Raw genomic sequence first — 27,990 nt, 5'->3', positions numbered from 1 at the left:
TTGCTTATTAATTTTTTTCTTTTTTTTAAAAAAAAATTAAAATGACATGCTGTTTTGTACTGCTATAAAACCGCCACTTGAAGTGGCGGTTTGCTTACTTTTTTTTTAAAAAAAAAAAAATTTAATAATGTTTTGTACTACTACAAAACCGCCACTTCAAGTGGCGGTTATCTTACTTTTTTTAAAAAAAAAAAAAATTAATAATGTTTTTTACTACTACAAAACCGCCACTTCAAGTGGCGGTTTACTAATTTTTTTTTTTTTTTTTTAAATTAAAATCCCTAAAACGCCATTTCAAGTAGCGGTTTAGTTCAGATCTCTTAACAAAACCGCCATTTCAGGTAGCGGTTTTATTAAAAAAAAAAAAAAAAAATTCTGACGTGGACGGTAATGTGGGAAATATTTTCCCATTTCAAGCAAAGTGGGAATTATTTTTTTTTTGAGCAATATAATGGGAATAGACTCGTTATTTAGTAATAAATGGAAAGAGAGCATAAATAATGTAGATAAGATGTATAAATGTGATTAATTAAAGAAAGTAATGAACTCTTATCTAAAAATATAATAATTCACAATGAAACAAACGAGTTAAATAAAAAATAATGCTAAATAAGAGAAACATAAAATATTTGAATACTTTGAAAATAAAGAATATCACATCAAAAAATTGGATCATGAAAACATAATATCATCAAATCCGGCCACCTTATAAAAATTACTCCTATTATAACTCCTATTATCGCCACTCCTATTTAAATGAAATGACGAAAATGCCTCTAGACTTAAAATTTGTGTAACACACTTCAATCTCATTCAATAACACTTTTATCACTCTAAAAACACTAAATCAAAACTAAAAATTTGTGGAGCTAAAGCTAAGGAAATCAAATCCCGAACAATAATTCGATGTAATTTCTAATCGAATTTCATTCCAAAATTCAAAAAAAAAAATTATTTGAACCACAGTCGCGCGCGACCCAACCGCGAAGGAGTTGCATAAAACGCGCGACTGGACCACGGCTGAGTCGCGTGAAACGGTTGGGTCGCTCGCGACTGGGGTTCAAATTTTTTTTTTATGTTATTAATTAATAATAATTAATATTCATGTTAATAAATTATATTTGTTAATAATAATTAATTTTTTTATTATTATTATTATTTTTTTTTTTTGAAAATTAATTATATTTATAATTATAATAATAATATTAAATTAATTATTATTAACTAATTGTATATATTAATTAAATGTTTATTATATTAGTTAATAATAATATATTATATTAGTTAATAATTATTAATTTAATATTATTATTATTATTATTGTTATTATTATTGTTATTATTATTATTATTATTATTATTATTATTATTATAATAATTAATTTTCAAAATAATAATAATATTATTATTATTATTAAATTAATTATTATTAACAATTATTTAATAATAATTAATTTAATATTATTATTATTATTAATATAATTAATTTTCAATAATAATAATAATAATAATAATAATAATAATAATAATAATAATAAATTAAGTATTATTAACATATATAATTTATTAACATGAATATTAATTATTATTAATTAATAACATAAAACAAAAAAAAATTATTCGAACCCCAGTCGCGCGCAACCCAACTGCGGAGGAGTCGCACAAAACGCACGACTGGATCACGGCTGAGTCGCACATTTCACGCGACTCAGCTGCGGTCTCGTCACGCATTTTGTGCGACTCCTCCGCATTTCGGTCGCGCGCGACTGGGTTTCAAATATTTTTTTTGTTTGAATTTTGGAATTAAATTACATCGAATTTTTGTTCGGGATTTTATTTCCTTAACTTCAGCTCCACAAATTTTAAGTTTTGATTTAGTGTTTTTAGAGTGATAAAAGTGTTATGGAGTGAGATTGAAGTGTGTTACATTTTCGTCATTTCACTTAAATAAGGGTGGCGATAAAATAAAAAGAGTGGCAAAATTTAATAATGCAATTATTGTTGTTAAACTGAAATCTGAAGAACAAAAAGGTAATATTTAAAATTGTTTTTACTTCTATAAGTTATTTCAAGAGAACTAAAGAAAGAGCGAGACTCAAATTCACTATATTATAAAGAGTACTTGGTACTTATTTTAAATTTATATAAGACGTGATTTTAAATATTTTAGTTTTTAATATACGTTGTATATCGGATTAGGACAAGTAACAACCACTAAAGTGATAAAAATTGAAAATCAGATTGAAAACTGTAAAGTAAAAAGTTCATGTTATTTACAAAAACGATATCCGAATATGTACACCTTTTATTAATAAATGTTCAATTGCTTTTAAAATTACCACCGAAATATGTATACCATTTAAGCTTTTATGTACACCTATTTTTAGTTTTTACCGCTTTAATTGGTTTTCACATGATCCAAATCCGTTGTATACCCAGTTAATAGTTTAATACTTCCTTCATTCTGAAATACTCGCTTTCATTACTGTTACTGACACTATTTATCTTTTAAACTTATTTTATATATTGTGAATAATATGTAAGAAAAAATATAATCAAGTACGATATTGTTTGAATCCTATATTAGTATACATTCATAATATTTAATTGTACGTGTAAACGTAAGAGGTTCATTACACCAATGAAAAAATAAAAGAAAATAAAAGAAAAAACATAGGGTGCAACTTTAAGGCAAAACACCTTCTTCCCTGAGATGCAATTTTTATTTGATTTTGGGTGTTTGGTTTTTAGCTTTTTGCTTAGTTTTTTGGTTGATTTTTAACTTGTTGGTTGATCAAACAGCTAAAAAACGTGTTTGGTAAATGAATTTTAAAGCAGCTGAAAAGCTGGTTTTTAATCCAAAATGAAAAGGCTGTTCCAGCTAGCTTTTTTGGTTGGTTTTTGGTTTGTTGGCTCACTTTTTCTCTAATAAATAGCTAACAGCCAATACTTAAATTTACCAAACATCTCCATAAATAGCTAGTTTTTTCTGCTAACTTAAAGTCAACAAAAACAACCAACATCAGCTGGTCAAACAAAACCAACTAACAAAATCAACATCTAACAGCTAATAGCCAATTGCCAAACATTTCTTAATTACTTATTTATTTATTTATTTGTGGTTGGACAGGAAGTAATTGGCAAATGCTTGAAATTAATTGAAGGGAGAAATACAGAAGTGGCAAATTAATAAGAAAAAGTCTAAAGCAAGCCTGTAGCAGGAGTGACCCTCCACTGAGGATCTTAGAATCTTTTGCGTGTCAAATAAAGTAATACTCAACTTGTTCACACTTAATGTCTCATATATGATTTGATATAAATATTAAAAATAGATAAAAATGATTCTAAATACTTTATACATTTTCTCCATTCTAAATTACTCGTAATATTAGGAATAGTGCATTATTTGTTCATCATCCTTACCTTTTGATTAGTGTTTAATTTATAAGTTAAAACATAGTCAAGTAGGATTTTATTTGATTCGTCTCAATACAAAGATTATTAATATCCAATTTTTATAATTGTTTATTATATATAATTTGATATATTAGGGATTGAATTAATACATTGAACTACGTGAAAAACCAAACATTGCAAGTAAGTTGGAACGAAGGTAGTAAGTGACGTGCGATTTTAAGTATAAACTGGTTGAAATATGAATATTTTTAAAAATAAAGTAGAATTTTAAAAGTAAATTGGTAAAAAAAGTACTACCCGATACATTTGAGGTGAACATTTAAAAAAAAATTACAAACATTTTCTCAGTAATGGAAGTAGTATTATTGTTAGAGTTATTAGTGACTTGAGTGCATCATTCAGACTATGCATTAGTATGAGCGCATAGAAGTGGAATCTTTTAGATGTTTATGTTAGTCACTTAATGTGTACTTAAGTTAGTGGATTAATTTATGTGATAATGATGGTGTTTAAGTTGGTGATCAATAAATGGAGTAAATTGTGTGTTGATAGAGACACTTAAACATGCATATTATGATGGTAATTAAGGCATAGTTAATGAGAAGACTAAAAATTCTTGTACGAGGCATCAAACTAATGAAGCATTGCTTTAATTGAGCATTGAATTCGGTTTTCAACTCTTGATGTTCCTTAAAGTTGTTCATTGTGCATTAATCCTTAACCCTAATTATGTAATACTCATTAATGTACAAACCTTTATAAATAGAGGTCTCATATGCCATTGTAACATATCTACAAAACACCCTAAGCCTAAACACAAATTTAATCTCTTCTGTATTGTAATTCTCCCATTTGAGAGTTTTTTGAACTCCTTTTGTGATAATATAAGTAAGATACTACACACCGGAGGACGTATTCTTAATTGAGTGAACCTCGTTAAATCTTTGTGTCATTTTTATTGCATTATTTTCTCCTACAAACATTGTTTTCATTGAAAGTGTAATTTGTTTATCACAAGACTTCATATACTCGATCTTGGTAATATAGGAGTTTGAAACACGTCGTTTGAACTCTTATATAGCGTCGTTTTCAATTATGTTCTTTGAAATTGTTTTCACAAGGAATATTCATGGTAATTAAGAAAAATAGAATCTTTTAAAAGGTTATATATTGTTTTATTTGATAATAAATTTGATGGAGGAAAAGTGAGAATCATAACTATTAAAAATTATTTAAATAAAGTTAGTAGAAAACATGTAGAGATCATTAGCACATAAAAATGTTAAATTGATATTAATGGAAAATAAGTTGAAATCATAATTATTATTAAATATTAAAATAAGAATAAACAAAGTTAATCATGTCCAAAAATTACAATATAAATAGATGATTCTTTATGAGAATAATAAATAAAGTAACTCAAAATAGCAACTTTAAAAAGTTAATTTTTTATAATGTCTAAATTAAAACGTAATGGAAGTATTTTTAAAATTTTTTATTAGTGACGGAGAGAGATGGGGAATACAATACCAAGGCAACAAATCACCTGAGCTTTGTAGTCATTCTTATAATCACCGGCAACAATAGGAGTATTCAATTAATTATCCCTGGATACAATTATAATTCGTTGCTCTTATTCATACCACTTTATTGTAGCTTTAAAAACAATTTGATAATGTACTATCAGAATAATCTACTCCCTCTTGTGTATAATATATAAGTCTCATTTACTTTTTTTTTTTTAATATTTGTCGAGTTAATATTTTAATTCTTAATATCTCTAGGGTGAAAACAAACGGATATTCAACATTTTTTTTTTATAAAAAATACACAGTTTATAAATATGGTAAAAGAAGTTCTACAATTTGTAACATCTCATTTTACTATTCTTTCTTTAATAATATTTAATTATACATAATTATCATATTTATTTACAAAATGACCCATCATATCCACCTCTATTAGATATCAATAAATATAAATATACTTCTATTACAAAGATATACAAAAAGATATATATATGATTATTATTTCTCTCGTAACTCGTAAGATATTAAAAGATATCAATATTATTTGTTTTAAAGTTAGAATATTCCTTCATTTGTTGAAAGATACTCCTGAAATATTTGTTATATTGTAATTTTTGATACTCCCTCCACATCAATATAAATGTCCTATTTGCTTGCGTACGGATATTAAGAGTGGTGTTGGGTTCATTAAAAAGGTGGTAGTTGGATAGGTAGTGAAAGGTAATTAGTGAAGGGTAAGTAGTGAATGGTAGTTGGGTAAGCAAGGTATATAGAGGTATATTCGTAATTACTTGTATGAACTAAGGATATTTAGGTAAAAAAAATTGACAAAAATAGAAATGTGACAATTGATATGGTTTTGCCAAATAAGGAAATGTGACAATTATATTGGTGCGGAGGAAGTGTTATTTATCATTCAATCTTATTTTACATATTGCGGTAACGTGTAAGGAAAAGTATAGGTAATTGAGATATTGTTTTAACCGCCTAATTGCATACTTTAATATTATTAATTTTTTATAAATTTTAAATGTGTATTGTTCAATATATACATGACTAAAATAACACATTAAATTGCGTAAGAGGTCAAATATAGCAAGTATAGTAGAATTTATTAAGAATATATTAAGAATTTTGAACATGTTTTTATTAAGAATATAACAAAAGAAGAATATATTTTATCTCTCCATTCGTACTTATTAAGAATTTTGAACATGTTTTTTTTTTAATATTAGACATATTTATTTATTTTTTTTGAAACCTTAGACATATTTAATTTAGTCACATTCTTAAGTATGTATTCTTTTTTCATATTACTCAAGAAATGAAAAATTATTAGATTTGGGAAAAAAAATTCAAAATTACTTATATTTTTCAAATAATTTAGAAACTCTAGTGCCTAATTCAATTTCTAAAAAGTGTTTTCCAAATAACAATTTCAAGGTAACAACTAATTATAATTTTGAGAAATAAAAAATAGTCAATTTTTATACGCTATATTATACATATTCTAGTAATAGAGGGGTATTTAAACGCAACAATGGTAAGAAATGATGTAGATGACCTGAAGATGGTGAAAAAAAAAATATAGACAATAAAGATGACAAATAACAAACACGACAAGTTCATGAATTATCTTGGTTCTTTGATACCTCCCCATTAACAAATGCTTATTTATAATTAAATTGAACGATACAAATATAAATAACCTATACACTTGAGAACACACTTTCAAGACAACTATTTACCAACAATGTAGATCACAAATACTAATGCAAAGAAAGAAACTCTTATGGTGAAACACCCTAGCCCCTTTACTTTATATTAACTCTCACTCACAAATATTGTGTGTTGATTTTATGAACGCGTACACAAATTATTTTGAGAGACGGTATCTCTAAAAGACGCATTAAATATTGGATTAAATAGTCCAATTAATACAAATTAAAGACAAATAAAAATATGAGCTTCTTATTTTAAGGTCGCCTCTTTAAAAAAACGATTTCTCATAAAAATAGTTAGAAATGCAAAAGCTCTTTATATTGAGGGTATACAACACTCACATATTAACTTTACAACAACTCACAAGTTACAACATTAAACCAGATATAATGATTTATTAAATCATACATAAACTTTACAATCATGTAGCAATATATATATGAGAAATAATACCCCCATTAAGTCACAAACTAATTCACTAATAAAGTAGTAATTAATTATAAATTTAATTTTTTTCCTTTTATTGCACCTTTAATGTTGTTCTTAAGATTACATATTTTTTTTATTCTTGAATCACTAGTCCATCACAAATAGATAATTTAACTTATAAATTTTTTAAAAATAAAAATGGTGAACGACACAAAATCTATCTTTTTCTTTGAAAGGACACAAAATCTATCTATCTACCTTGTTAAAAAAGCAACCGAATTTTAATCTTTTGTTTTTTATTTTCATTAAGCAATTTACTATTTCGTTTATTTAAAATTAAATATAAAGATAAATTTTATAAAACATTAAAATATTTTAAAATAATATCAAGAAATTGTCCATCATAAAATTTAAAAAATAATAATGCAAATTAATTAGAATATACTTCCTCCATTCTGAAGTACTCGCGAGTCGCGACATAAGAGTTCTGGACATTATTAATCGTTCAAGCTTATTTTATATATTGCGACTAATGTGTATGAGAAAATATAGTCAAGTGGGATCTTGTTTGAATCGTCTAGTCGCATACTTTCATAATATTAAGTTTTACAATTTTTAGAAGTATATAGCTTAATATATAAATAATTAAAATAATATATTAAATTGCGTAAAAAGTCAAATATAACAAGTATGAACGAACGGAGGAAGTAGAACAATTCAACATACTCAGAAAATTTTGTAAATATAAAAACTTGGACGAGATGGTTTCATTATGAGATCGTCAATTTAGGCCAGCCCAATTCGCTTGTGTAACAATATTTTAATTTTCTGATATCAATTTTGACCATAATGATATTAATTTTGAAAAATGATACCTTTAATGTTAAAATTAATATATTTAAGGTCAAAATTAATACCTTTAAAGTCCAAATTGATACCTTTAAAGTTCAAATTAATATCTTTAAATTAAAAATTAAAATACCCAAAAAATAAAAAAATACCCAAAATATTACACGCGCAAAATTAGAAAGAGACCAACTTTTTTCCAAATCGAGGACGAAGGGACTACAATTACACCATAATTGGAAACTTGAAACTTAAATTGAAAGTCTGAAACAGTTTTTGTTACTGACCTGGCATGTTATCGTTTTATATATAAGGACTGGGGGGCAGATCACTCCATTCCCTCTTCCTTGTCACTCTTCCGCTTTCTCTTTCTTCCATGCTCAACAATCCCCGATTCCTGAAACCCTATTTTTCACTTTCATCAATTTAATCTGAAAACAATGGATTATAAATATCATTCAATGGAGGAAAGATCTTCTACAAATTATTATTCATTTTCTTCTCCTTCAAATGATTTTCCCTATCGTAACATGTCTTTCTATCCTCACCAAGCAATTCAAGGTTTTTTTTCCATTTTCTTTCATTGCATGTTCTTTATTTGTTTCATCTTAATTGATTAATTTTGATTATTTATGAGTTTTTCGATTTTGTTTGTAGCGGATATAAGTCCAACCCTAATGCGCCGAGAGAATCACATGAACCCTAACCCTGCTGATTTCCAGCGAATTCAGCGGGAAGTGGAAAAGGAGAAAATTCGTGCCGAAATAATCGCCGAGGAGCTTCATAGGAGAAAAATTTTGGAGGATGAAGTTAGAAGAGAGTTGATGCTTGAGAGACAAATTGCTTTCAGACGAGGTCGAACTCTGGATTTAGAAATTGGATCGTCAACAATGCCGTTTCAATCTGGGGTTCCATGGTTGATGAATTCCGAACACCGAATTGGCGGTGAAGTTGGGTTTCTATCTGAAACGATGCCGTTTCAAAGGGATCCTGTTTATGCGAGTAATGTGAATATGATTGGGACTGGGAATGAATTACCTTTAGGCGTTAAATTGAAGGAGCTTAAGAATTTAAGGGGTCCTGTTTCTGCTACACATGGGAATACCGATAATATCTTCTTGGTCAGTATTTTTATATTTATTTATTGTTTTTTCTTAAAATTTTTTGAAAGCGTTTCATTTTCAGTGTATGTGTATTACTGAATCTGTGCATTTTTTATATTGATTTTTCTGGTTACTTCCTTCCGCTGTATTAGTTATTTATTTAGTTGCAATGTTGACTTTTTTACTATTCACATGCTCTACTATGACTATATGTATCAGCTTCTAATGATGTTTTTTAATGATGATTAAAGATATTTGTGGTTGAAATTATGGATTGGTGGGTTTTTTTAAGTCAGTTTCACATTGCTTAAGGGCATAACTTTATGGTGGCAATTAAAAATACCTTGGAAAATCATTTAGTGTATCAAATACTTAGATCATGCTTCTAATGAGGTTTTAATATAGAATGGTTTTTATTGTAATATTCAATCTTTATCTTTTAAAATAATAGTGTTGTTTCTTAGCATAGTAGTTTGGAGTTATGTGTTTACCTTGTTCATTAAAACAATTATAGTGTGTTGTTTAGTTATAGCAAGTGAAAAGAGCACTTCAAATGAAAATCAAAGGGGAGCTGATGAACCACTACAGCATATGGTGGATTCTTTAAAATTTTTGACGAAAAATTAATGTCTCAGTGTTAAGAGTCTTAGACTCTAGATTAGCATTTGAATACTGCGGTTTTTTCATCTGTATAGAATTCACTTTTTAGAGAATTGATGTGATCACGTGCCTTGTTTGGCCGTGAAAAATTTTGTAATAGAAGCTTAGCACTAGTGCCATTCATTTGTGGTGACCGAATGTTGGCGTTTTTGCGATCAAGTGTAAAGCATGTTGGATGTCGGAAGAGAAGTATGCGATAAGAATCCTATGCATTCGTTGAGGTCAAATTGCTCCTTTTTCTCTCGTAAGCCGAAGACTCTAGAATCCACATTGTGCTATGTTGCATCCACAACATCTCGATTTGCACTTGTGCCACTCGTTTGGGGTGATTACATGCTTGTGTTTTTGTGATTAAGGTTGAAGCATGTTGGATGAAGGAAGAAAATAATTATGAAAAGAAGCCTAAGTTTTATGGTTTTCTTTTAAAAGTGCTCATTTTTCTATCAAGTCAAGGACTCTAGAGTCTAAACTGTAGGATATTGCATGCACTCACCATATTTTGATCTATCTTAACCATTGTCATGCCGATTTCTCTTTTTATTTGGTTGATTCTTCTTTTTAGTTTTTTATTCCTTAAGCAATATCTTGATATTAGCAAAACTCTTGATCAGGCACATTATGAAAGAAGGTGTTCACCATTGATCCCACAATACCTCTCTTCTCTAAGCCTTTTCGGTCTGAACCCAATGCTTCTAGGTCTTGTATTCTTTTGCTAGTATTTTAAAGTTACTTGTGGGCTGGATTGAATTTGATGATCTCAATGGATCGCAATATAAGGTTGGTTTAATTGGTTTGCCACCATCTTATTCTTTACCTTAGCTTCTAACGCATGCACTTGAATTAATCATGTGTAGATGTGTGCTACATGCATCATTTAAAGTGTGAATTTGCAATGATGCTTTCAATCACTATGCATAGTTGAAAGACACTCAAGAATGATCGTCATTTGTTTTTTTTCCCAAAATGATGTCTGTAGTATATTATCACGGTCACTGCCCAAATGTTTTCATCATAACATCATCATCCTCATTTGACACTACTATAACTTCCTATATCATGCAGACAATGACCATCATCATTATCATCATCATCATCATCCTCCTTTGACACTACTATAACTTACTATATCAAGCAGATAAATATTGCATCAAGTATATTATCACGGTCACTGCCCAAATGTTTCCATTCATTTGTGGTGACCGGACATGCTTTTGGTTGCTTGATTTTTCTTCACAATGAGTATTAATGACATTGTCATTCGTTTTCTTTATTTGATTTTACTTGAATATATCTTGTTTTAATTTTTATGCGTGTTGAATCAAACTGGAAGTCTGGAACTACCATGGCCATGGCATTGCTGTTGAGTAGTCTTCGTTTTTTCCTGTGTTTTCTCTCAGCATGATTGTGTGTTTCTGGTCATTATTGCAGGCAAAGCCCAATGTATCTGATTCGAAGCGTAAAGCAACTACAGCACCAACTGTTCCAATGGCTGACCTATCTGCTGGGTCAAAGAAGCCAAAAACCATGGAGTGGAGTTGCTCTTTATGTTGTATTACTGCAACAAGCGAGCGAGCGTTGAATGATCATCTGCAGGGAAAGAAGCACAAGACTCGAGCGAATGAATTAAATTCGCAGATGACAGGCTTTGGTATTCTCCCTATACCAAAGATGGACCAGATTACAGATAAGCCTAACAAAGTAACTGGCATCAGTAAAAATTCAAGCTCTAAGAAGCAAGTCGATAGACAATCTGGCAAATTATCATTGGGGCCAGTTGACAATGCACCATCAAAAGAACAACCAGGAACCAAGGAAAAGATTACGCATTTGCAGGTGCAAACGAAATCCATTGTGAAAGGTAAAAACAGAAAGGAACCTAGTTCCCGAAAAGCAACTGGCGGTAAACTAACAAAGAAGCCTAAATTTTTCTGTAAAACATGTCAAATTGAAGTTCAATCATTGAAAGTGCTGAATGCCCATAAGAAGGGCAAACGACATCTTGCCAAAGTTACAAAGTTTGGTAAAACCAGTGAAATCTCAGCACATGAAGCAGCAGCTGAGACAAAGATGGAAAACAAGAAATCAGACATGGCTAGCTTTGTGGAGCAATATGTGGTCGACAAATGGAAAGAAGCAAATGTTGCAGCAGCCGAGACAAAGATGGAAAACAAGAAATCAGACACGGATAGCTTTGTGGAGCAATATGTGGTCGACGAATGGAAAGAAGCAAATGTTGCAGCAGCCGAGACAAAGATGAAAAACAAGAAAGCAGTCACGGCTAGCTTTGTCGAGCAGTATGTGGTCGACGAATGGAAAGAAGCTAATGTTGCTGTGACTGAAGAAACAGAAAATGAAGTTGAGGTAAAATTGGAAGTAATAGCCATTTCGGATGTGAGAGAAAAAGAGAACAAGAGTAATGTGCTTGAAAACATTGATGGTGATCTATCAGTTGAAGCTGGTAAGGAATGACAAAAATAAATGATTGTGAAGAAACTAGCAAGACAGTGAAGAAGCAAGCGATGTCAAAATGCTTCATTGTAGTTAGCATGCCAAAAAAACTCTAAAATTATATTTAGATAGAATTTTGGGAAAGAAAAGGAAAGGAAAGAAACAGAGCAGAGTGGAGAGGATAGAAGTGAAAATTATGGTGTTTTCATTACAAATTTTTCCGTTGTCAAGAGCCCCCCCTCAAGGCTCAAGCTCCTTCTTTTTCATTTTTCCTTTACTTCATTTCACTTTTGTTCCTTTCTTTTCCACTATTTTCTCATCCAAACATAGTAATGTGCTTGGGTTTGCGATACTCTTGCACTCTAGTTTTGGATTATTTTACATTTTGCATAAAATACAAAATTAGTGGTAAGTTCAGGTTATATAAATATAGGGAAACTCTATCTTTCACAACTTAAATTTTTCAAATTGAAAAGTTTGAGTTGGGTCAAACTAGTTTCATTTAGGTTTGACAAGCTTAAATTTAACTATGGTTAAATGTTTAAAAAAAGAATTAGCTTTGATGATAAGTCTGATAAGATTAATTTGTGCTCGTTAGAGCTCATAAGTTTTAGTCTAAATTGATTGTAACGACATAAAATGAAAGGCTTGATATCTAACTTTCCGGTTACCGGTGTACATAAAAACTTGGGGGGAGGACTGAATTCTACTACTTTTAGAGCTAAACTAATTTGACCTATTTATTTACCTTTAATGCAGGCAAGGTCGTATATTGTAGGGTTCTGCATTCCTATAGTTAAGCATTCTGAAAACATGAATTACTCATTTTACATTATATGTATTTTTTATTTGTCTTTTTTATTTTATATTATTATATTTTTAGATACCAATTTATCACTTTTTTTAATCTCATTTATATATTTAACTTTCTTTAATTTTTATTTATTCAATTCATTTTTTTTTATTTATTAGCAGTATATCTTAAAAATCATACTTTTTCTCTTTGTTCCCCATTGACCAAGTCAATGGGAGTATAAGTTATAATTTGCTATATTTGATTTTTTAGGTAATCAAAATTTAATAATTTATATATTGAATTAGCATTAAGTAAAAATTATTAAAAATTAATATTACGAGAGTATGTGATTAGAAAATTGATCTCACTTGACTATATCTTTTCTAATAATATTAACTGCAATATATAAAATTAGCGCTTGAATGATAAATATAGCCAATAGTTATAACTATAATATAACAAATATTTCAGAACATATTAGGTATTTTTCATGCAATCATGTTACTACCTTCGTCCCGACCTATATGACCCATGTTTCTATGAGGATATCATTAGTTTACAATTTAATCTTAGTTTATAAGTTAAAATATAATCGAGTCCGATTGTGAAGTTAATAGATTAGCATAGAGGTGTTCAAAAAAGAGCCGATGATCTGAATATTACTCAACCTTATAATTGAATATGATTTGATCCGAGTTCAAAAATGATTTATAATTATGTAAAAAACAATAGACATAAAATTTTATTTTAAATCGACCAGAAACACTTAACCTCAAATCAACCTAAATCGACAATTGACGATAAACGTGAAAGGTGTTGAAATTTCAGCAGTAGTATCAAAACATTGATGATTCCTTTCTTGTTTAGATTCCCCTTTTTCCCATCTGCAGGTTAAGAATTACTAGTACATACTACTCCCAAAAGGTATCAAATTCCTAATCAAAACTTCAGGAAATCCCTTTCCCATTCCCTTTATTTCCCATTATGCTACGCCATCTTTATTTTTACCTTTTAACATTTTCCCAAACACACCTTACATATAAGTACATGTCTGTGTACATCCACCACAAAACCAATCATAACACATAAAATAAAAAAATAAAAAAATAAATAAAAAATGGGTTTAAATGATAGAAACAAGTGTATGTTAGTATTTTGCATAATAGGGGCATGTTTGGTAGCAGGTGGGGTAGGGCTGGGTGTAAACTGGGGTTTGCAGGCAACACATCCATTACCACCAGAAATAGTAGTAAAATTGTTAAAAGATAATGGATTTAATAAAGTAAAACTATTTGAAGCTGATCATGCTGCTCTTACTGCTCTTGCTAATTCTGGGATTGAAGTTATGGTTGGTATTCCTAATGATATGTTAGCTTCTATTGCTGGTAATGTTCAAGCTGCTATCAATTGGGTTAATCAAAATGTTTCTACTTTTGTGTCTAGAACTGGTGTTAACATAAGGTAATTATGCTAATACTTCCCTTCATTATTTATTTATTTTGATATATTTTTATTGATTCGATGGTAGGCGAAAAAATATGCTTTCTGTAGGTGGTAAGAATTTAATTAATTCTTGGGTTAAATTAGCCAGATTGATTTATTATTAATGTCAGCATATAATCAAGAAAACACGAGATGAATACATTTCATAAGTCAACGAGATATCATCCCAAAAGCATACGACAATGAGAAAAAGGACTCAAATGAGTTATAAAGTGTGCACGATATTTTTAATTCATCAATGTGGAATAAATGATTTTAACATATCCTCACATGCAAATCCCATCAAGTTCGCATGTGGAGTAATCAATTAGGGCAGAAATGTCATTTTTTCAACCATGTAATCTTTAATCAATGCATCGGCTCTGATACCATATAGAAAAACTTAAGCCCTTGTACCAACCTCTTATTAGTCGAATGTAAGGTATATACAAAGCCCATATACTATTGTACACTCTAAAAATCCTTAACATCTTGTGACTTGTCACAAAGGTGAATGGAAAAGCATTAATCAAAAATAAAGAAAACTTCGAGCCAAAAAGTTAAGAGACATGTAGGTCTCTTTAATTACATTTTGTTTCTAGAATTATTGAAATAGATAAGATAAATTATTTAAAAAAAATCATGGATTAAGACGAAAATCAACTTATTTCTAAAAATAAACGTCTAATTTTTAAACCTGAGGTTTGGTTCTGTTCACAGTTAGTCTTAATTTTTTTTAAAAGGCAAAGAAGTTGTTCGCAGTTAGTAACTACAAACATGGCTGTTGACTTTTTTGACCCTTTTCGCAGTCACTAACAGGCCCATTATGCTCGATGGTGTTCGCAATTAGTAACTACGAACAGGGTCAAAAAAGTCAACAACCCTGTTCCAAGTTACTAACTGGAAACAACTTCTTTGCCTTTTTAAAAAATTAAGCACCTGTTTGCAGTTACTAACTGCGAACAGAAGTAAACCTCAGGTTTGAAAATTAGACGCTTACTTTTAGAAATAAGTTGATTTTCGTCTTATTCCATGTTTTTTTTTAATAATTTATCTTATCTATTTCATTTTTTCTTGTTTCTAAGTATAGGATTGGCCGAGGGAATAAAAGGGTTAGAAAGCGGCAACAATAAAAAATATAGGTCTTAAATGGAAAAAGTAGTACATGGTCTAACTAAAAAAAGACCCAAACTGATTCTCACACGTCTTAATCTACCCTTTTGGATAATGTAATAAAACTTACGGGCCTGTTTGGTAGGTGGTATTAAACGGTGGTAATGAGAATGAAAACTACTGTAATTTTAGTTGAAAAATCTCTTGGCTATCTTGATGGCGAGCTTGTTGAACTTTAATCATCTCATTTTCTTTATAAAATTCATTCAAATACATTACCATTGGGATATGTGGTATTGAGTGATAATGGAAATTTGTACACAAAAAGACTGTTTTTATGATCAAAGTTTTATCACTATGGGAATGACATGAAACTTTTGATGAAATTTTACACTATAAATCATTCCCTTTACCACCATTTAGTACCACTAACCAAAAGGGCCGTTAGCATGGGCGGATCCAGGTGCCCTCCTGTGCCCTCACGTGAGGGCACTGCATTTCAAAAAAAATTACATAAATAGATACAATTGGATTTGAACTTTTGACCTATGCATTATGAGGCTTGACTTAAACCAGCGATGTTATTAAGTTTTCTTCATTAATAAGAGATTTTAATTGCACTTAATATGCGTTCAACAGTATAATAAAGTTCAATTAAATGCAGTTAATTCCCAATACCTATTTAAAATCCAATTAATTTTTCTTAACTATCCCCTTTATTTTTATTTATATATTTATAATTTTAAAAGAAATTTTTATTAATTGTGCTCCCACTAAATTTCAACTCTAGATCCGCCACTGTCCTTGAGTAGAATGGAGAGAGTACTTTCTTATCATCTCTTCATACTGAATTTCAGTTCAATGATTAGACTGCATAAACATCCCTTACAATGATAAATAAATTTAATATATTTTCTATTCTATATATAATTTGCATAACTGTGTAATGTCAGATACGTAGCAGTTGGAAATGAGCCATTGCTCAAAAATTATGGAGACAAATTTACCCATACAGCGTTTCCAGCACTCCAAAACATTCAAGCAGCCTTAATCAAAGCTGGATTAGCCCAAAAAGTTAAAGCAACAATCCCTTTAAATGCAGATGTTTATCAATCTGACACTAATCTTCCTTCAGGAGGAAATTTCAGGGCAGATATTCATACCCTTATGATCAATATAGTCAAATTCCTTAGCAACAATGCTGCCCCTGTTGTAGTTAACATATACCCATTTCTAAGCCTAAATAGTGACCCGAATTTCCCCATTGATTTTGCCTTTTTCGAGGGCGCATCCCACCCGATTGTTGATGGATCCCTTACCTACAACAACGTGTTTGAGGCTAACTACGACACCCTCATATCCGCCCTAGAGAAGAACGGCTTCCCTAACTTACCCGTCATCATAGGGGAAGTCGGGTGGCCAACTGATGGTGCACCTAATGCTAACATAGAAAATGCTCGGAAGTTTAACCAAGGTCTCATCACTAGGATCCTCCAAGGGAAGGGTACCCCTAAACGGAGGACACCCCCTGATGTTTACATCTTTTCGCTCATAGACGAAGATGCCAAGAGTGTTGATCCAGGGAATTTCGAGAGGCATTGGGGAATGTTCTATTATGATGGAAGGATCAAGTACCAACTAAAAATGGGTAGTTCTAGAAATCTTGTTCCTGCAAAAGGGGTAAAATATTTGGCTAAAAAATGGTGTGTAATGGGTCCACAAGTGAATCCTATGGACCCAAGAGTATCAGAAAGTATAAGCTATGCTTGCCAATTTGCAGATTGTACATCTCTCGGGTATGGCTCTTCTTGTGGCAATCTAGACGCGAGGAATAACGCGTCTTATGTGTTTAACATGTACTACCAGACTAAAAATCAGAGTGCAGGTGCCTGTAATTTCAATAACATGGCTATTACTACTACTACTGATCCTTCCCCAAACGGGTGTCCTTTCGAGATTATGATCGATGTTTCTAAGACGTTGAAAGATAGGAACCTGCGACCTTCTTCCTCAGCCATGAGGTTGCAAAAGGGGTTGGGTGTTGTCTTGTTTGTGCTGGCAATGAGCCTCAGTTTTGGTTCTTGAGATTATTTGTATATGATCATGTATATATATGATAATAGGTCAAGGGATTGTATAATTTGTACATAATTGATTGTTCAAAAACCTTTTTTTATAGTAATGTATATAATTTGATTCTTGAAGTCAACACATTGTTGTAACATTTAACACAAATTCTCAAATGAGAATATTTAAGGAAAAATATAAGTTAAACTATATAAATTGATATGGAGTATTTAAAAAAATAATAAAAGTTTGTGATATATTAAACTCATCTCCCTATCAATTAAAAAAAGTTCTAAAAATATTGATTTCCCAAAATTTTCTTTTATTTTTAAAATTTTCATTTTTTAAAAAAGTGTTGTAAGTTTTTTTTTTAATTTTTAATACTCATTTACTATTTTTAATTAATTAAATGTCCGTTGACAAAGAAGTCAACAGCTATTTGCCAAACAGACTCAGAAGTATCATGGTTTTAACTTTTTTTTTTTTTTATGGTGAACAATGCTCCAAAAATGGAGTGATAATTAAGTAAAGAATGATTTGGCATTTGTTGAGAACATATTTTACAAAAGCAGTATCAGAATGAGGCTTTACATTATTATCAAAAGTTTCAACAAATAAAATAGAAGTGTTCAATTTGGTTAAAATTTAACATACAGGCTAGATAACCAACTCAAAGCAGACACATACATATAAATGAAATTATATTAACGTAGCAACTCAAACACACTATACCCGAAAATGATCTGACTTGAATCATCTAATTCGAAAACCAATCAACGACCCAAATCAGCAATTATATCCTAAACACATCAGTCTGAAATCGTTCATCATACAAGCGCCAATGACCATACCTCTCGGTGTGATATACCGCTCTTGGTATATAGAAATTTGGCTTTATAATTGTCTTCAAGTTCTTCAAATGTGAGCAACAATTGACAATTTCACGACTAGTCAAGTTTGCACACCCATTCAAATCGAGAAATTCGAGTTTCAAACAGCTTTCAGTAATCAAAGCAAGGCCTCTACCCGACAACTTGGAAAACCTAAGCTCAAGATGCTCCAAGTTTAGCATATATTTAGCAATGGCAGCAGCTTCGGTATCGCCATCTTGTGGGCAAGCATTAAGGTATTCTGTTGGTACTATATCCTTATGCTGTGAAGGGTCCAACCAATTCATGAGATTCCGGTTGAGTACTTTTATTTCGGGACAACTTTTCCCGATTGATGATATAGATTCATGAGAGATCTCATGGCAGAAGCTGATATCGAGTTCTTTCAGCATAGGGCAGCTCCTTGCTACCTCAGTTAAACCCACATCTGAGACGCTTTGGCTGCTTTTGATCGACAAAACCTCAAGTTTTGGACATCTGAAAATAAAATGACCAAACTCCAAAGTTATTCATAGAAATTTGGTATAAGAATTTGCAATGCACGAACGAAAGCGTGGTTGTATAGTCATTATCCGCATCCTTTCCCCATACATGTATTCTAGGTGTCCTATTCAAAATACCTTGTAAGAGAATCATGAATTGACCTACTGGTTGAAGGCTTTCGCTTTCACCTTTGTGGTAAGGGTTCGATTCTCACCACCTACATGAAGGATAAAGAAAAGGAAGGGGCATGGAGAGAGGGGGGGAAACAAGCTTAAAAGGGAATGGCCAGTCTCCTGAGAGACGTCTCTCAGGCCTGGTCCATTAAAGCTTATTCCCTAATCTTACTTTATATTTAAATTTATGGGCCGATCCAGTCAAAGATAGTCTCTCAAAAAAACCGTCTCTCGCAAGAATTTGTAAAAAGGGAAAGGAGGAAGCCCATTTTGCATCATTTGGATAAAAATTTGGTTGGAAAGGAAGGAGACTAGAAAGGATTTAATCTCTTCATTTTCTCATAAACATAATCTTGTTAAAATTGGAAACATTAGGAATGAAAAACAAAGCGACCCTTCTTCATCCCCATATTCATTGATGTTAGGTTATTTGATTGACGAAAGATGATATTTAATGATAATTGATTCGTGCAATATATTCATTAGCCTGGAGATACATTTGATGGATGAAGCTAAGATCAGAGAATGACAGATGTTGCACCAGCACATACGGAGAAGGGCATTATTTCCAATGCCAAACAGATTGGCGTTGAGAATACACATTTCAACTCTCGGCAAAGCTTTCCTATCACAGTGACTAAGACTCAACCTTTAGCAATACTATAAACACCAGATGAACCCAGAACCTAATTTCCAGTTGCCATACCCCAGCAACAAACACGGTAACCAACACATGGACATCAAACAATATAGATCGCATAGTGAAGTGACGAATATTCTGAAAACTAGACACTCATATCATAAATGATAGATAAATTGATACCCATAGCATGAATTATACAAACCTTACTCTCGGAAGATTGCACTCCAAGCCTTAACTAATTTTAGACTGATATTCATTAGAGTGTATGAAGTAATGAGGGAGGTCCGGAGGAACATAAACTAACCATCATCCTCTATTCCTCCCTCCCTCCCCCCTCTTTAATCAACCAAAACCTTCCAATAACAACAAAAAAATACCAAAATCTTATTCTCAAAATCTTCCAAAGTTGGGAATTACATCCTCCTCCCTCTTCTTTTCCTCACTTTTTCTCAACCATAGAATAAAAACAAGGCCGCATCGCATTGCATTGGCCACGTTGTAAAGGTTTTCAAAATAAACAAACCGATTTTTCCCGCGTTGTAAAGGTGTAAAAAAACCGCGTTTTGGGCCGCATCAAGGGATATCTTATGGTTTCAACCGATATTTAGGCGATATGATAACCGCATCAGTGTTTAGTTACCATGATCGCGACCGTTACCGCATTTTTACACTATGCTCTCAACCATACTTCATAGCAATCCAAATTCATGGTAAAGCAACAGACATGCTCTATCATAAATATTATGTATTTGAGTTTGGTACATTTCTAAGGAAAACTCTCATTAAAATTGGTAACTGATTACAGCAATCAACCAAAAGATTCACCTGTAATTCAACCTAGATTCACATAGTAAAGTCTTAGAGTGCAGTAAATGAAGGAAAGCATTCACATAGTAAACTTATAGTGGGTGAAGATTGGCCACAATTAACCCCAAAATTGCTGAACATGGGGAACATATGGCGTATTCAGCCCATAAATTATTTTAAATCTACAATTTGAATCGCAATACTTGTTGTTCACACCCTTAATTTCCTGTAATACATACAATCAAACTAAACTAAATACGCAATCGCACCTACTCATCACATCATTCATCAATTATTCACTTTGACATATTCATCACAAATCATAACTTCAATAAAAGGGGGAAAAACAAATATACCCAGGTCCATAACCTACACATAAAAGTAAAAACAAATACATAGTAGATTAACCCAAAATTATCAAAAGGGAACCAACCTTTGAGCAACAAAAATTAGCGCATGATCAGAGCAATGCCTAACACGGATCTCAGTCAACAATCCATGACTCCAATTGGATACAGACAGGAGAATTCCGTCGATTCTTCTCTCAAACTCGGGGGTCCACCAGCGAATTGACTCAGCGGATAATTCAAAATAGGGTTCAAGATTGAGGACAGAGTTAAGGGAAGGATCCCTGCAGGCTTCCATCCATGGCTTGCAGACCAGCATAGGTCCCTTCCATCGTTTCTCCAATTCCAGACGTGAAAGGATGTCGATTAAGCACTCTCGAGTCAACTCGGCCCAATCTGAGTTCTGGGTTAACTCAACGATATCATTTTCCTTGCTCATTTTGGACGGTATAAACTATAAAGCATTCCAAACCGTTTTTATTAGCGGAAAAAGTTGGTTTAGATTTGGGTGGTTTCGGATTTTCAGTTGTTGGTTTACACTTGATATACAATTAGTTGCTAAATCGAGTAAGTACAAAAAGCATATTGTTATTTTGGGATCGATTATGGCTCCGTCTCACGTTGAAACTGTTCATATAAGATAAATTAAATAAAGTGAGTATTTTATTTTGAGATTTACTATAGCTATGTCTCACATTGAAACTGTTCATATAAGAAAAGTAAATTTAAAAAATGAGTATTTTAATATTTAGAGTGTCAATTTAACATTTAAGATGATGTGTTAAATATTAAACAATTTTTTTATAAAAATACGAATATTGATGTTTTAATTAACTTAATTGGCTATTTAGCCCAATTAAAAACTGTATGACGATGACACCGTCCTAAATGAGGATTTGCGTTTGGAATTTGGTTTAGTTAAGATTTAAATTGACGAATTCAGGTCTAATTTGGAGTTGATTTGGATTCGAACACGTTGGGTCATCTATGGTCAATAAATTTGTTGGATTTGGCTTGTTTAAAGATTGAATGAGGGAAGATTCAATATTGGGTTTGCAATTTTTAGATTAAATCAAATTGCAAAATGGGTTAAATCTATTTGGGTTAAGAATAAGTTGGATTGATAGACGATTATAGGTTGTATTTTCTTGGGTAAAAAACGAATTTGGTTGATAAAGATCACTTCATTTTATAATCAAGATGATAGAGATGAAAAATAGATGGTGGGAGAAGAGAGAGGAAAAAGTTATTTTTTATTACTTTTTGTTTGGGGAAATTGCAAGTCGTACGTAGGGAAATGAGGTGGGAAATTGATAAAGGCATGGAAAACGTTTAATAATGAAACACAAATTTTTATGGAAGACGGTTAGGCCAGTTCAAACAACAATAAAAAAATAAATTTACTGATTTTGAATTGCTTTTTGTTTTTCTTGTCATTTATATCAATTTTATCATTAAATCAAAATAACTTTTTAAATTTTTTGTTAAACTTTCTTATTATTTTATGAGATTTTCTCTCTCATCTTATTTTCATTTTTGTCAGTTTTTTCTACCTTCTTCAATCTTTATGAATTTTAGCTTCTTTCATTTTCAACTTCTTCTCTTTCATCAATCTTCATCACAATCTCACTCAATTTCATCAACATATTCGGGTATTTATTAGAATTATGAAAATTACTTATTTTTCTAGGTTACCAAATTCATTTAAGGTAAATTTTTTGTGTTTTTGACATAATTTTTTGAATTGTTTTTGTTAATTTAAACGAAAATTAAGGTAGTTTTCTTGCATTTAATTTGTAAACTTTTTTTATTCCGGGTATAGATGATGAGCAAACTTTAGATTCTGGCATGTAGAACTTGAGAAATCACATTACTATCACTTGGGAAGGTATTGATGATGCACATGGTGGATTTAAATTTAGCCCAACTTTTTCAAATTTTGATTTTTAGTTGAATTTAATGGTGTAATTCTCTGGGTCATGCAAAATTTAAATTTAACCCAACTTACAATCTTTCGGGTGTATAAGTGTTTTTGATATGATGTAAGTTGACATTATTTATGATGTAAATTGGCGTTAAATCTAATTTAAATCGGTATTAAGTCTGATATAAGTAGGCATTAAGTTTAATATAAGTTGACATTGAGTATAATGTAAGTTGGCATTAAGTATGATAAGTTGGCATTAGGTCTGATATAAATTAGCATTTTAATCTGATGTAATTTGGGATTATGTTTGTTGTATGTTGACATTATATATGTTATAGGTTGGCATTATAACTGATATAAGTTGACATTAATCTGAAATAAGTGGGTATTAACTCTGAGATAAGTAGATTTTAAGTCTAATATAAATTGGCATTGAGTCTCATGTAAGTTGGTATTAAGTTAATGTAAGTTGGCATTCAATCTAATGTAAATTGAGATTTTGATTGTTGTAAGTTGACATCATATATATTATAGGTTGGCATTATAATTGTTATAAGTTGTCATTAGTTTGATGTAAGTTGACATTACTTCTGATATATGTGGGTATTAAGTCTAATATAAGTGGATTTTAAGTCTAATAAAAATTGGCATTGAGTCTAATGTAGTTGGCATTAAGTTGATATAAGCTGGCATTAGGTCTAATGTAAGTTGGATTTAAATATATTGTAAGTTTGGTTTTTCTTAATCTATATTTATATTATATTTAAGTTTGGTTTTAAATCTATTGTAATATTAGATTTATGATTATTCTTGTTAATATTTGTTTATGTTATTTAATGTTATTTTTTATGATTGTTTTGTATACACAGAGTTGATAAAAACATCTATACTAATTGCAAACCACATCTCTTCTTGTGTAATGGTAAAGAAGAGATCAAGCTTACATCTGCACAGATTATTACTGTGAATCAAATAGGCTTCAATGGTTATTAATGGTTTAAAGAAAATCAGAGCAAAAAATACATCTCAAAGAAGAAGTAGTGTGTAGGGGATTGAAAAAAAAAACAATTTAGTTGTGTGTATTAAGAAATTTTATAATTATTAAATTATGTGAAATCGTTTATTATTATTATTTGTATATGTTATGACAAAGAGTTTGTGTATTTTAAATCCTTTTACATTTTAAGGATTTTTTGTTTTAATATCTACTTATATCATCCTTAATGCTTACTTATAGTATACTTAATGCCTAATTAATCAGACTTAGTGTCAACTTACAACACACTTATTTTCTACTTATAATACACTTAATGCCAACTTACAGTACACATAATGCCTACTTATATCATCTTAATCTATATTTATATTATATTTACGTTTTAATACCCACTAATATCTTATCTAATACTAACTTACAACATACTTATTGCATACTTAATGCCAATTTACATTAGACTTAATGTCAATTTACATAGACTTATGTCAATTTACATCATACTTAATGCCAACTTTCATCACACGTAATGTAACAGGAGCGGCAATCTCGATACATAATTAACATTTAATAATAATGTTTAATACAAGAATATTGCGAAAGTCTCAAAATGCCGAACTGTTAAAAATTTTAAATCATAACAACTGAAACTGTTTAAAACAAAAGTAAATATTACATCTGATAAGAAATATTGTTTGCTAAAAATAGAAAAAATACATCATCATCAAGTCATCAATAAAGATATAAAAAGCAGCTAAGTTCTCGATAAATAGTAATTGCAGCGGCCTGGATCGGAACCTGAACTAAATCCTACAAAATGCTGCCATCCATGATACGGATGACAGCCGATTGAATCGGTCAGCGCTTAATGTCGAGCATAACTTCCTATCCAGCTCAAAATACAAAACTTATACGTTACATTTACAAAATAATAATTTAAGTACGAACTTATAATTAATTGACATCACCGTATACTTTTACCATATTCTTTTCTATTCCATACTTTTAAGTCATTAAGATACCATTCTCAATCATGACAGAAGTACGTTACTGCCACTTATACAATTCGGTAATCTTAACACTTAAGCTAGTTCATTTGGTTAATACTCATAATCGTATCATGCATCATAGCATCAACACTAATCAAGTTTATCACTGATCAACAAGCACATCAATATGACACCTGATATATGTAAGGGTTTGGTTAGGTGAGGATTGTAATCCTAAACCCTAACTGTGGTGGGAGTCGTCACCCCTCCAATACAATTTATGCTCGAGCTCTACAGGATAGGTAGCTAACCCCCTGTCTTACACTGCATTTTACGTGCCGGCCAACACGAGCGTCGGGATTTTACATGTCGGTTCATGGTTCGACATTACCTTACTATCAGGGTCATTCAATCAATATTCATTCACAAAAGTACATCACATTTTTATTACTACAATTTGACATTGACTTTGACTTTGATCAACTTAGGTGATAACCTCTTTTATTTAATAAAATTCTAAATCATAACGTAAAATTAACCTTTATGTCTTTATACATTCATTATTAAATTTTTACACATTAAATTTTATTTATAACTTTATTTTTAATAGCTCGCTAAATTCACACAAATAACTTAATATTCTATCAATAGTCTCCAAATTAATATTTTCCACAAGTAGCTACTAAAATCTATTTCTCTTTAAATAAGTTTCCAAAATCAACGTTTTCAACTTTACAATAAATAAAACTTTATTCTCTTCAAAAAAAAATCAAATATTCTAATTAAAATTCACGTTAAAATTGCATCACAGGATAAGTTTACAAAATTCTACAAGTTCACCCAAAATCAATATTTCAAGTTTAGAAAAATAAGTAAACTTATTAGGTTTGCAAAAATCAACATTCTAGTTGTAAAACAAATAAAACTTATAATTTCACAAAAATCAATATTTCGAATTTAAAAACAAGTCAAACTTATAATTTTCACAAAAGTCAATATTTCTAATTATAAAACAAGTAAAACTTGTAATTTCACCAAATCAATATATCACACATAATTTGAGCGGCAAGCTTACTAATAATAGTTTTACAACATTTTACATAAATTTTGGTCAAATAGTTAGCAAATAAAATATTTTGTACTAAATAGTGATTAAAAGTTACTTTTATTATGAAATCTCATGTATTCAAGAAAAACACTTCAATATTTAATAACTTATAAAAATTTCTCAAAAATATCTTTTAAAATTGTTATCTTATTATTATCACAAAAATAGTTGTAATAATTTAAAATAGTAAATCAAACTCTTTTTTTTAATTATATGATAGAGGTCGAATGGCATTTGAGTGTTTTGGGCCCTTTTCACATAAAAAGAACGACTTAATTTAATTTATCGTACTAAATCCTAGATTTAAATAATTAACATAATCATTTACAAAAATAAAAACTTGACGCAATAACATAAAAATTTACTATAACTTAAAGGATAAACTTAAATCTCAAAATAAAGTATAATAACAAAATTATTAATATAATCATACTTAGTAAAATACGTTCATAAAATAACTTACTACCTTATAAACTAGTTTGAAAGCTAACATAAACATATTAATAAAAATTTTAACATAAAAAAAAAATAACATTCCTAATGTAACACTTAACTCATAAACATACTAGCACTAGTTTATAACATAAATCATACTTAATATCACTAGAATATAATTTTGCACCCAACTTCCTAAACTTGTTCAAAGATTATTAAATTAACATACTAAAAATACTTTTAGCATACACATACTTAATATAATCTTGATCATAATTTCATTAAACTAACTTCCTACTAAAACATATCAACATATTTTATACTTTGCATATTATAAAGTAAATATGATGTAAAATTCCACAAAAAGAGTAAGGTAAGAAGTTATACCATACTAACACCAAGGATTAGTACTAAGTACTAATTAGGAAAATAATAAGAAATAAGACCCTCCAAGATAGATAATAATGCTTCAAAGATAATTAATCTAAACTTTCAAAATAATGATGATCTTATAAGCTTCCAAAATAATTAAATCAAAACTTCAAAAATAATAATACATTAAATACCCAAATTAATAACCCAATAATGGTGATAACTTGTGTAAGTGAATGTGTAAGAGTTTGGATGTAGAACAAGGTTAGCTTGTGTAAAGAAATAGTGTAAACTTGTGTAAGTGATGAATATCATGGGTTACTATAGAAAGGATTTTGGTTCATTAAATTTTTGTTCTAATATGTACAAGTAAATATTCTTTAAAATAATGGGTAAATTTGATAATGAAAATATGTAGTTTACTTAGAAAATTTTGTTTAAACTATACTTAAAATTAATAATAAAAATACAACTCTTTTTTATATATAAAATAATTAAATCAAAGTTATAAGGTTAAAATAATAAGTAGTAATGTTAGTTTAAGGAAGGAAGTTAAAACGTAAAGTTTTACAAAACCGTGAATATAATAATAACATTTTACTTTTCGTACTATAAAATAATAAAATAATATTTTAGTGTTTATAAAAAGATTTTAAACAAAATAATATTTTTTTAAGTTTAATATTTGAAAGAAATTACAAAATCGAAAAAGGTTTAGGAATTAAAGATGGTTTGAAATGGATAACCAAAGGATTAGAGATTTAAATTGAAAATTCAGAATAATTAATCGGAAGATTATGATTAAGAATTTTGAGTCTGTTACACTTAATACCTACTTACATCCGACTTAATGTCAATTTACAATACACTTAATACATGCCAACTTACATCATATTTAATGCCAACTTGCAGCACACGTATTACCTACTTACATTAGACTAAATGTCAAGTTACTTCATACTTAATGTCAATTTACATTAGACTTAATGCCAACTTACATAAGACTTATTGTCTACTTACATCAAACGTAATGTCAACTTACATCATACATAATGCCAACTTTTAACACACTTAATACCCACTTACATTAGACTTAATACCAACTTACAGTACACTTAATACATATTATATTTTCATCATCATGTTCAACGTCATTGTATTCTTCTTCCTCCTCAAAACATCAACTGGGTGTTTTATTTCAATTAATTTTT

The 27,990-nt window shown here is 30.0% G+C and overlaps 3 protein-coding genes across 3 annotated transcripts; 2 read left to right on the top strand and 1 right to left on the bottom strand.

Moving 5' to 3' along the window:
* The first annotated feature begins 8,198 nt into the window (after window positions 1–8,198).
* On the top strand, window positions 8,199–13,031 carry LOC130823682 (uncharacterized). The gene is made up of 3 exons (XM_057688414.1): window positions 8,199–8,503; window positions 8,600–9,063; window positions 11,134–13,031. The coding sequence occupies exons 1-3, from the start codon at window positions 8,383–8,385 to the stop codon at window positions 12,172–12,174; spliced, it is 1,626 nt and encodes a 541-aa protein (XP_057544397.1). The 5' UTR covers window positions 8,199–8,382; the 3' UTR covers window positions 12,175–13,031.
* Window positions 13,032–14,017: 986 nt separating this feature from the next.
* Window positions 14,018–17,831, top strand: LOC130823683 (glucan endo-1,3-beta-glucosidase 5-like). The gene is made up of 2 exons (XM_057688415.1): window positions 14,018–14,410; window positions 16,498–17,831. The coding sequence occupies exons 1-2, from the start codon at window positions 14,067–14,069 to the stop codon at window positions 17,627–17,629; spliced, it is 1,476 nt and encodes a 491-aa protein (XP_057544398.1). The 5' UTR covers window positions 14,018–14,066; the 3' UTR covers window positions 17,630–17,831.
* A 302-nt stretch (window positions 17,832–18,133) lies between these two features.
* On the bottom strand, window positions 18,134–21,543 carry LOC130823684 (F-box protein SKIP1). The gene is made up of 2 exons (XM_057688416.1): window positions 21,041–21,543; window positions 18,134–18,978 (listed from the first exon to the last, which is right to left on the bottom strand). The coding sequence occupies exons 1-2, from the start codon at window positions 21,391–21,393 to the stop codon at window positions 18,405–18,407; spliced, it is 927 nt and encodes a 308-aa protein (XP_057544399.1). The 5' UTR covers window positions 21,394–21,543; the 3' UTR covers window positions 18,134–18,404.
* Between the last annotated feature and the right edge of the window lie 6,447 nt (window positions 21,544–27,990).

This window comes from Amaranthus tricolor, chromosome 9, assembly GCF_026212465.1.
Source record: "Amaranthus tricolor cultivar Red isolate AtriRed21 chromosome 9, ASM2621246v1, whole genome shotgun sequence".
In the NCBI taxonomy this organism is placed as follows: domain Eukaryota; kingdom Viridiplantae; phylum Streptophyta; class Magnoliopsida; order Caryophyllales; family Amaranthaceae; genus Amaranthus; species Amaranthus tricolor.
The sequence above is the reverse complement of the archived record's forward strand: the minus strand, read 5'-3'. Positions and strand labels throughout refer to the sequence as shown.

Excerpts from the sequence above, each read along its gene's own strand:
- LOC130823682 (XM_057688414.1), top strand. The coding sequence starts at position 8,383 with ATGGATTATAAATATCATTCAATGGAGGAAAGATCTTCTACAAATTAT. Across the intron at positions 8,504-8,599 it reads TCCTCACCAAGCAATTCAAG|CGGATATAAGTCCAACCCTA; the intron begins GTTTTTTTTCCA and ends TTTTGTTTGTAG. Across the intron at positions 9,064-11,133 it reads ATACCGATAATATCTTCTTG|GCAAAGCCCAATGTATCTGA; the intron begins GTCAGTATTTTT and ends TCATTATTGCAG.
- LOC130823683 (XM_057688415.1), top strand. The coding sequence starts at position 14,067 with ATGGGTTTAAATGATAGAAACAAGTGTATGTTAGTATTTTGCATAATA. Across the intron at positions 14,411-16,497 it reads AGAACTGGTGTTAACATAAG|ATACGTAGCAGTTGGAAATG; the intron begins GTAATTATGCTA and ends GTGTAATGTCAG.
- LOC130823684 (XM_057688416.1), bottom strand. The coding sequence starts at position 21,393 with ATGAGCAAGGAAAATGATATCGTTGAGTTAACCCAGAACTCAGATTGG. Across the intron at positions 18,979-21,040 it reads CTAATTTTTGTTGCTCAAAG|ATGTCCAAAACTTGAGGTTT; the intron begins GTTGGTTCCCTT and ends TTTTATTTTCAG.